This window comes from Rosa chinensis, chromosome 5 (genome assembly GCF_002994745.2).
Source record: "Rosa chinensis cultivar Old Blush chromosome 5, RchiOBHm-V2, whole genome shotgun sequence".
Taxonomy (NCBI): Eukaryota; Viridiplantae; Streptophyta; class Magnoliopsida; order Rosales; family Rosaceae; genus Rosa; species Rosa chinensis.
In genome coordinates this window covers 27,002,744-27,013,397 of record NC_037092.1, presented here as the reverse complement: position 1 = coordinate 27,013,397, position 10,654 = coordinate 27,002,744, and the positions used below count along the sequence as shown (strand labels likewise).

General features: G+C 35.6%; 1 protein-coding gene across 1 annotated transcript; it reads right to left on the bottom strand.

Moving 5' to 3' along the window:
* Nucleotides 1-3,080: 3,080 nt before the first annotated feature.
* Nucleotides 3,081-9,863, bottom strand: LOC112166229 (probable bifunctional methylthioribulose-1-phosphate dehydratase/enolase-phosphatase E1 1). Its single transcript, XM_024303017.2, is given in 14 exon segments — nt 3,081-3,309; nt 3,660-3,778; nt 3,895-3,913; nt 3,916-4,003; nt 4,147-4,248; nt 4,326-4,475; nt 5,136-5,291; nt 5,473-5,640; nt 6,033-6,122; nt 6,581-6,700; nt 7,408-7,503; nt 8,312-8,371; nt 8,872-9,008; nt 9,510-9,863. Coding segments are annotated over 14 exon segments (1,614 nt in total). The 5' UTR covers nt 9,727-9,863; the 3' UTR covers nt 3,081-3,217.
* Nucleotides 9,864-10,654: the final 791 nt, after the last annotated feature.

Here is a 10,654-nt window from a genome sequence, read left to right as displayed (position 1 = left end):
ATATCTCCACCTTAAGAGGAGGATTTTACCATAAAATCTGATGGCCTTCCATTTAGTAGGACATGTAGTGTGGAAATGCGATTTGTCTTTATTCAAAAAAGAGTAAGGCGTGAGTTCGACTCTTTTTTTTTTTTTTCTTCTGTGAATGTGGCCGGTGGGTGGGTGGTTAAATTTATAGTACAACTGCCAGAGTTGTATGTTTTCACCAGTAGAAGTATTATTGAGCCTTAAAATTATGCCACTCTATGTCTTGTTTCTTATAATAAAATTGAAATGGTAAGTTTTTATATTGGAGTGTAGAGTGTAGACAAAGGTTTAACGGTAGTCATCACATTATTTACATTAAAAAAAAAAACTTGGAAAATAAAAAATTTGGCGTTTCTATATTTTTAAATCCGAACCCCACCCGTTCTTAGATGACAGTGAGATTCGAACATGTAACCTCCATAATATTATATCAATAATCAACATGTCACAGCTTACCGACAATATTCTTGGACTACTTTTCCAAAAAGATATTATGTTTTCCTCACTTTTAGAATTTTAGTACAATAGTTTTAGATGTGATGAATGTAACTAATACATCAGATATCATATCATTTTGTATCAATTTTGGTACAAAACATTCCACGTATCACAATTTTTTTGGTCTCTGTCATTTCCCCATTTTTCTTCATACCATCATAAGGGATACAAAACGAATTTTCCAAATCTTGGATTTTCTTAAACAAATTGAAAAACAACAATTCATCATATAATTTTGTCTTCTTTTTTTTTTTTAATAAAGATTGTCAATTTTGTTCAAATTGAATGAGATTACACGTAGTGTCCCGTCGAAGGACAGGACAAGAAGAAGTCAATAACTCCGTAATTTGATCTTTGACTCCCTGTCATGCACATTCACGAAAAATAACATACACGTATTTGGAAACCAACAAATAAAAAGATGAAATCATGACAATCTTATTTAAGGTTGTCTCCAACAGAGTAGCTAAATTCGAATTTTTTTTTAAAGAGAAATTCGATTTTTAGCTATATATAACTATTTTTGAAGCAAAATTCAACTCCAACAAAATAGCTATAGCTAAGTTAAATTTAACTTTAGTTAAAACAACTAGCTATATTTAGCAAGTGAATCATGAATAGCCAAAGCAAAGTTATATATCTATTTCCTCTTTTTGTCTACATGTCAGTTTATGATTGAATAAAACATATCACATCACTTATGAATAGCTATTATTATCGGAGTAAATTGTTAAATTAATAGCTGTATTTCACAACTTTAGTTAAATTTAACTAAAAAGTAACTTCTACTATTGGATATGCCTAAGAGTCACTGAATAACCCGCTAATTCACTTGGTTTCTTCTTTATATGGCGATAACTAGGATAATTAGAGTTAGTAAGTTAAGTAGTCACCTCTTTAGATTTATTTTACTTCATAGAGGATGATCACGTTGTTTAATTAGCGAGGAAAGTAATGATTGTCTTATCAGACAACAAGTGGATTTTACAATTAATTTTATAGTTGCATCAACTGTGTTAGGACTCGCAACCAAACGCAAATCTCCAGGAGCAACTGTGTTAATTATAGGAAATCTGTTGGAGCAAAAGATGTTAATTTTTTCCTAAAATAGAGAAAAATCAAAATATGAACAAGCTGATGGAGTTGCTTCACTTAGTTCCTCAAAAGCTCAAAGCCTTGAACCAACCTAAGACACAACCTTTTACATCGTAGTTGCAATTAGTATTCCAATTCAACTAAACTGTAAATAACATTGTTGGACTGAGTTTTCAAAAATGATTAGGTAAAATAATTTTTAATATACTTTAAACGAAATAAGAAAATTTTAGATAATGTTGCTGGAGTGGCTTTGATGTTTTTAATTTTTTTTTTATTAAAAAAAAAATTCAAATTTAGCTAACTATTAGGTAACATTGTTGGAGTGGGTTTTTAGAAATGGTTAGCACTCATTATTATATTTTAAGGTATATGAGTGAACTGAATAAGAAAACTTTACATTTTAGAGAGTGTTGTTGGAGATGCTTTTAGGATATGGTTTGAGCAAAATATTTATATAGAAATTTTTGAATAGAGATGTCCTAGAGCTGTATGATATATTGTTCCACTCCCTGATGGTACTTCACATATGAAGACCTAAAATCTCTTGTCAATTTACATGAAAATAGAAGGATGTTCTGGGCTCAAAGGGACTCATCACACTCAAACATTCTTCCTCCAGTTTTGTAAGGTTTCCCCATTGAGTTTTATTGTGATGTAGACTCTTTTGACTTGGAGAGAATAGCATCTTTCTCAATGTGCGGTGGACACAGGGAAAGGGGAAAGAAGAAACAGAAAGTGGGACTTTGTTATGACAAGGAGAACGAAAGGAGGAAAAAATGTACAGTTGAATTAACAAAAGCAGATAAAATGTGAAGACTTTTTCTTTTCCTTTTTTAACTCTCATTTCAATCTGTCATTGTTTGCATCTGGATTCTGGTCTCTGTCCAACACTAGGTGAGTTGAACTGAACAAGCCACCGGGATATTTTTGCAACTTGATTATCTTTTAGTGCCAATTGTAGCTTGTCAAAGATTTCTTACTTCCGCTGAACTGTTCAACCAGTCTGGGAAATTTGTGAATCTGAACGTTCATCAAGAACATCCTGCTTAAATTTGAGGAGAATTATGGAAATTTGTGGACAAGAAAAAAAAAACAGGCAGGGGATAATAGAAGTGACGGTCAGTAATTACTAAACTAATTATCCCGCTTAATTCTCGCTTTAACTATAAAAAAGGTAAAGAAAAGAAAAGCCATAATCATATAAAATCCTTGCAATAATGAAAGTGAGATTCGATCCTAAAATTCAATGTCATTAGTTCGTTCACTGAAATGATCATATGCCTAATTCAATACCTGTGATTTTGTCTGCCACCTAGTTGAATAGACTGGTCAACTAAGTAATGTTTGATGCCAATTAGAATCTGATAACACTTGGCAACATGGACCATTTATCCATTCTTGGACAGCTAGAAACCAGTGTGCAAGGGACATAAGTACTAATTTAAATGATAGTGGTAAAGTAAAACCAAGGAACAAACTGATAACACATGCATAACCATATCATATGCTCCAAAACCGGAAAAGCTGTGTATCTTATTCAAGTACTTATTCGGGGTATATATATGGAAGTTTCACGTGGTTACATAAGCACATTTCAGATCTCTGAGAAAGAATTGATTGTCTTAAATCCATGCGAGTCTGGAAGAGGCCCATTTCCTGGTCTGATAGAAACAATCACTTCCAATCCTGAAACATGAAAACGGTTGATAAACATCAATGTCAAAGAAAATCTATTTAGTATGTGATCATTTTTCTTCCTAAAAGTGTTGCAAGGCCTGGTGTGACATCTTTAAAGCGCTTTATAAGATGTATAAATGCAGGGGCCTGCATTTTGGTGGTCAGGTACCATCATTTTGCACACATACTCATTTCCCAGAACTCTTGCCGAGTAGTGAGTACTTATTAGTTCCCTAAAAACAGAGGCTGATGGTAAGAAGTCCTAATCATGGTAAAGGAAGAGGAGAGGATTCTAGTGTGGATTGCCAATGACTCAAGAGTCAGATGAGCAGTTGGGTAAACCATGGGCATCTCATTACCTGCCGCTTTTGCAGCTACAGCTTCTTGAAAAACGTCCGTCACAAACAAGACCTCTGATGGCCTATCAACTCCAACAGATTCTGCGATTTCAGCATAACTTCTGGTTTCTTTTTTGTTCCTGATAAAGAGAGATAAAGACATTTTAGCTAGCTTCAATGAACTGGGAGATCTTGAAACAGATAAACTTTATGCAGATAAAAATTAAAGAAATAGACATTTGAGTTTCAAATGTACCCCACTGTGGTGTCAAAAATCCAGACAAATATTTTCTCAGGTCCCCATAGTTTGAGTAGCCAAATAAAAGCCTTTGAGCCAACCTGCTACCGCTGGAGTATATGTACACCTGGCACACAAAATATGTCAATAGTGAAGATATAGCACTGTACCAAAGAAGTTGGAAATAATCGCTTTACCAGGTAAACCTAGACATACCATCCTAGGTGATTGAAATTTATATGGAAAACAACTTAAAAATAGGATTATTACCTTTATGCCCTGATCATGCCATTTCATCAGAGCTTCTGGTACATCCTCAAACACTACACCCTTTAATTCGTTCTTTTCAAATCCAGTTCGCCATATATGACCCTGCACAGCTGAAAGTCAGCTCTACCCCCAACATAACATTAGCAAGCAATTCCTTCTAAATATTCAGAACTGCTTACTTGCAATTGTTTCAATGCAGTGATCTTTCGATCAGCCTTTATCATTGATTCAACATTAGCAACCAAAGCTCCAACAACCTCCTCTTTCCCAGCTTCGTCAGAGGGGATGGGAACAGCACCAACAACGCCTTTTTCCAGGTCATCTTGAACCTAGAAGAAGGATGTAGAACTTTTAACTACCAGTTTCAAGCAACTTCTACAATATGGATTCCAAAAAGTCCATAAAGTAGTATGTTCTTGAACCTAGAAGAAGGATGTAGAACTTTTAACTACCAGTTTCAAGCAACTTCTATAATATGGATTCCAAAAAGTCCATAAAGTAGTATGTTCTTGATGATTATATAGCATGTATGATAAAACGGTGCATGTCACTGTCACCATTATGATCTTGAAACTTGAATTCTATTCTCAACTTAATGTGTACAGAATAATTGAAATTCCTTGTTCTTTACAAAGTACCCAACGTACCCCCAACAAGTCCGCTTTAGAAACTAAATGGCCGTAGCTACTAGGTCAAAACAAAAAAGAGTGGCCAACCGATAAATTGGTAAAACAAGATTTAAGGAAAAATGGTGCAGTACTTATGTGTGAACTGAAGTTCCACATATACTTTCGTGTCTATTAGTTTCTTTGACATGGCACAGCATGATGTTTATATTCATGCATCCAGTGGTGAACTACTAACCACATTAAACAGCTAAAATGCAAATAATGTCAATACAGTGGTGCATATTATTTAAAGACCAATAAAAGGACTGGACATTGCATGTGAGCTTTCAACATATGAGCAGTACTAAACAAAATTCTCACCTGGGACCGCAACAATTTTATGTCATCCTTTGTTTCTGCATCATCGTATGTTGCAGACAAATGCCTCCCCACATTATCGCGAGCATATGGAAAGAGAACATCAGTCACAAATGATATGGGAGTAGTAGTTCCCTCAATGTCAAGAACAATGCATCGCTGCAGTAAAACAAAATACATAAAGAAGAGGAAAAATAAACGTAATATTTGTAACAGAAGCAATATAGTCCTGATAATTTCAAATTTCTCAACCACGAAAAGATATACATGCACAGAAACTTAAGGCAAAGAAAGTTAGACAAGAGTTCAGCACCCTGAGAAACAAAGAATGTAAACTCACCCTTGCTGGCTCATATTTGTTATCTGAATCCACAGTCCCTGCCTTCATAGATATATCTCTGTGCTTACGACTTCCTAAATGTATAGGACCATGGAGTGGAGTAGACCAATCCAAACCCAACTGGTTCAGTTTGATAGCAGCATCAAAGAGATAGTGATAACATTCGGCCTGGAAAAGAAGAGAAGTCATCAGAATTGAATTTAACGCATGTAAAATGAAATTTGAAACCCTTGAGACCATATAAAGGCTCCAGAACTCCAGATCAATACTTATCAATATATCCAGGTAGAAAGCTTAGTATTCAATTGGTCACAACTTTTCATTTTCTTTTTTTTTCTATTTCCCTTGTTTTATTTTTTTATTCTTTAGAAAATTATCCATGCCTAAATGAAAACATTGTGCATTGTGATCTTTGTTTTATCACCTAGGATTAGGTTGCTACTTAATAGAAATACCACTTGTAGGGGCAATCAACCTGAGCTTGCCACTTTAAGTAACCATGCAGGAATAAGTATAATCATCAAAAATAAAAGTTAACAATCACCCCTTATGAAGCGCACCTGAGTCTTAGCACTGATCCAAGAGTCTCCCCATACATAGATGCCATGGTTACGAACAAGCACAGCTGTTGCTTTGGGGTATGCTTCAATCTATATAAGATGAAAAAAAAGGAATATTAAACCTGGAGATCTTAACCTAGTTCTAGAGAAGGCATTCATATGGTCTGGAAGAGCTGTCCTGGGTTTTCCATAGAGGGGAAATGTCCACTACTCCTACTTATTGGGAAATTCTCCCCAAATTTATACCCAAGCAGTTACATGGACAACAGGGGCAAGAAATTGTTTTTACATCAGAGACTCGTAAAGTGAAGTGACAGATGGAAATTATTACATATCTGTAAAACATACAAATCTCTCACAAACGAGAAAGAACTGTATGATCATATTGTTAATGAGATCTAATCCATCAAAATATTACATTGTTTTCTCTTACAGCATTTTAAGCAATCCAAGATCAACATTATGAGTTCTAGAATTTTATGAAAATAAAAAAAGCAAAAAAAGTTGATAGAATCACTACAAGTTAAGTTTATATAGTATTGACATACAGCTTTGGCAAGGGACTCGGTGAGCTCATACTCATAGGCGGTATTCTCTATTATCGGGACCACAAGTTCATCATAATAACCATGCCCTTTGATTCCTTTTATCATCTCCATATGAGTAATCTGCATATTTTTACACCGCAAGAAAGAGAAAGTTATCAAAGAGACAACCACAAACAGTAGGCAGGGGGCACAGAGAAAGAGCAACAATCCCACTGGCCCCCATCAGAAAATAATAATTGATTTATCACTTGGCAATCTAACATTATAATACATTTTGACATTTGTACTGCTATTATTTGCAGAAGCGGAACCATACTGTTTCCAAAGCATCTGATCTTAGAGATATCTGAATCCGGAATCAAAACAGTGATATTATCAAAATAGTAATATGCTGAGGGGGAATGTCTAAATTGATTTACTGGTAGGATTCTGATAGCTGAAATCATCTAGAAATTCCTTAGCTTGTTTCAGAAGCCATAAGATCATATTCAAACCTTATGCTAACATATGCATCTAAATGTGGCATCAGAACCAATATGAGGAAATTTGTGTGCGCGCGCGCCTCCTTTTATGTTTTAGAAAGCTTTTGTGGGACAAACAGTTGAAAGAGGGAGTGTCTACTAGACAAATTAAATCTCATTAACTTTCCAGAGGATCTTGAAAGAGGGAATGTCAATACATTGGACTATTGGAGGTATATCCACCTATTTACACAAAGGTGAGACAAACATAACAAGCGAAAAGAAATATCCCAGCAGACAGGTCACTGAGTGCATGTGTGAGCATGTTAAAAGTCCTGAATACTAGATGCCAGTAATAGAACTTACTCGAAATTCTTTGGATAATGGGTTGATCATGGTTACAAGACAAGATTCTATGCCATGACTATGAATAACAGCTCCCGCATTGCACATCTCATATGCCTGGAAAACAAGGAAGTAAATGTTAATTGCAGCTTTTTGAAGAGAGGGCCAGCCTTTCCGAAAAGAGTTAGACCATTGGTAAGTACTCCATGCACCCCAACATCCATATACAGGACATGTTATAATGGAATGGCAAAACACATAAACTATTCTTTTTTTTTTCTTTTTTTTTTGTAACTAGGTACATACCAAAAACCATGGGCTACAATCTTTAAGAGACAGAAAACTCCAGCAAGTAGCTAGGTAGGTAGTGTGAGGGGTTGGAACCCCAGGCCACATGCTAGCAAACCATGGGCTTGACCCAATCTTACTAACCCTCATTGGTAGGAAAGCACATAAACATGGGATCAGGGGATCACATTACACAGTTAAAACCATGTTTTAATCAAACCTCTGTATGAAGCTATTGAGATGCCTAAAGAAGTATGGAAAATAGTTGTAATTCAACATTACTTTGCACATTTAACCAACATAACAAACAAAAGAAACGGCATCAGGATCCAACATGGTACATGGGAAACACACTAACCCACTAACGGCATTGTTATATGCAGTGATAGTGAAATTTGATAATGTACGCATAGAGAATATTGCTTAGAGTAATATAAAGCTATCATGTCCTTGGTTGTCAATGTAAGTTGTGAAACCATGACTTGTTCATTTTTTTTACTTCTGTTTTTGGATAAAAAAGCTTTCAAATTTCAAGCAATGACAAACTTTCATACTTCTAACGATTGAAACGTCTCGAATGGGTTTTCATGATCCTTAAATCCAAAATCATCTAAGTTTCTAGTGGGCTGCATTGTACCTTGCAATTGAGATTCCATGACCTTTTTCGCCGCGAAATCAATCGCCTCTTGCCTACATTCTGATATGGATCCAATAGTCATAAGCAATCAAAATCTTCAAGAGTGAATATTTTGGTCGCTAATGGAATATAGGAATCGATAATGTCGAGGTTTTTTTTTTTTTTTTCCCGAACGATATATTTGGGGAGTTAGGAGTTACAAGGTCCGCCTAGCTTAGTCTACCAAAACCATTTGCTTAGCTAAGCCATAATTTTTTATCATATTACATCATTTGTTCATAGCAACCAAGGACAGAGCGTCTAAACATGTGAAGAGCATACTATATCCACTAAAAAGAAATGACTTAAAAGTATCACTCCCATGCTTGTAGCAAGGTTATTACCCATACTTGTCAGAGCAAATGTAGTCAAATCATCTCCGGTGCAGCTTCAATAGTAAATTTACACAACTTGACCAGATACATCATTTCAGAACTATAGAACATTCCGACTGGTTTATCAAATCAAAAATAGTAGGAGCTAATTTTGCACGATTTATATGAAGTATAAAGCACTGATACCTTCATAAAGAGTGGACCACAGTCAGAACACTTGGGAGGCTTGTTAGGATAGGGCTTTGGAGACGGAGAACTCAAGACAGACCCAGTGGGAGATAACACATACATGTCCTCTGGTAACATTCTCTCCTTCTGAACGCCTACCCACATCATAAACACAAAAAATGAGTGGAGAAGTCTTAAGTGCCCCCGAAACAATAGAGGACACCCATTGAAAACAATACCCACAGTTCATAGAAACTCACCATAAAAGAAAAGGCATTCACATTCAAGCTTGAAAGATGTAAAATAACAACATCAAACTAATAAAGATGCACATAACCAATCATGGTAGCAATAAACTCTCAATAATCAAACAGCCCACATATGCCTAACACCTAAAAACAATCCAAAACAAAGCAAGACTCAAGATTGAGCTCAAATAACCAAACCTGGATTAGTACAAAAAAAGATCTAAAACCCAATACTTCAATACTTTAATTATAATAACACAAAGCTAAACAACACCATAAATCCCCAAAGCCTTAACCTTTAGCAAAACTACACACACCCAGAAACCAAAACAAGACACAAGACACAAACTTGAACTCACATACAAACAAACTGAGAACAAACCATGAATACCGAGAGACAGAAATTACCAGAGGGAGACATGATGACGAGTTGCTGAGGCTTAGGAACAGACTCATCGTGGACTTTGATTGTGATGCTTCCACCGGTCCCCGACACCCATCCGAGGTTGTAGAACTGGCGGCACAGGTCGGATATCAGAACCTTGGTGTCGTTGACTGGTTGGCTTTCCAAGTAAGCCTGCGACGTCGTCCCGAGTTTCACTCCGTTCAGTGCCACTGCTGCCATCTGAGATTGCGCTTCAGTACTAGGCTACCTTCAACCTTTTGGAGTGTACGATGATACCCAAATGTGGATTTTGATATTTTCTGTTTCCAAAATTTGCTTTACGGACCCGAATATTTCCATGATATTACTTTATTATCCCTACTGAAAGTTTTATTTATTTTTTGAGTTTTTCTGTGTCAAGAAAAATAGATGGTCACGAACACGTTCTGGGAGAAACATGTAACATGCCTCTGCAACATATTCGGCGGGCCCAACAAAACCGATTGTCCTTATCTTTCAGTTCCAGATTTTCAGGGTAAAACTATGGGAATGTTCGTAAATGTGAGGATTTCTTAATTTGCTGCTCAAGTTTATAGTTGAGTTAATCGAAAAAAAGTAATTTCTACATGTTGTGTTCGTGAGTCAAACTCAGAACCTCTCACATGCAAAGAAGAGACTAATATCACTAAATTAAATGATATTGAGCAAAGAGAGGTAGGTAATTCCTAGAACGATGTGAGAATTTCTTGATTTGCTGCTCAAATTTAAAGTTGAGTTCATCGAAGAGAGTAATTTTTTTTTTTCGGATTATATAACAACTAGTCCATAAGTCGAACTCAAGAACCTCTCACATATAAAGGAGGGAAATACTAAGGTCACTAAATTAAATGATATTAGACAAAGAAAGGTCGGTAATCTAAAATCAAAAGACAAATTTGCACAAATGTGCTTATGCTTCAAAATTGCAAACACAACCAAGCGAGTATGGCGGATATAGGGGCATCAGCTTTGATTCGATCTTACGATAAAGAAAAAAATAGTTTGGTTTTATGTAAGTTTTTCCTAGATATATAATGTAATTTAAGTTGATAGACACTATTTTCGGCTCATGTTAATGTTTCAACACTCACTACTTCAAGAAACTAATAATGCACATCAATACAACATA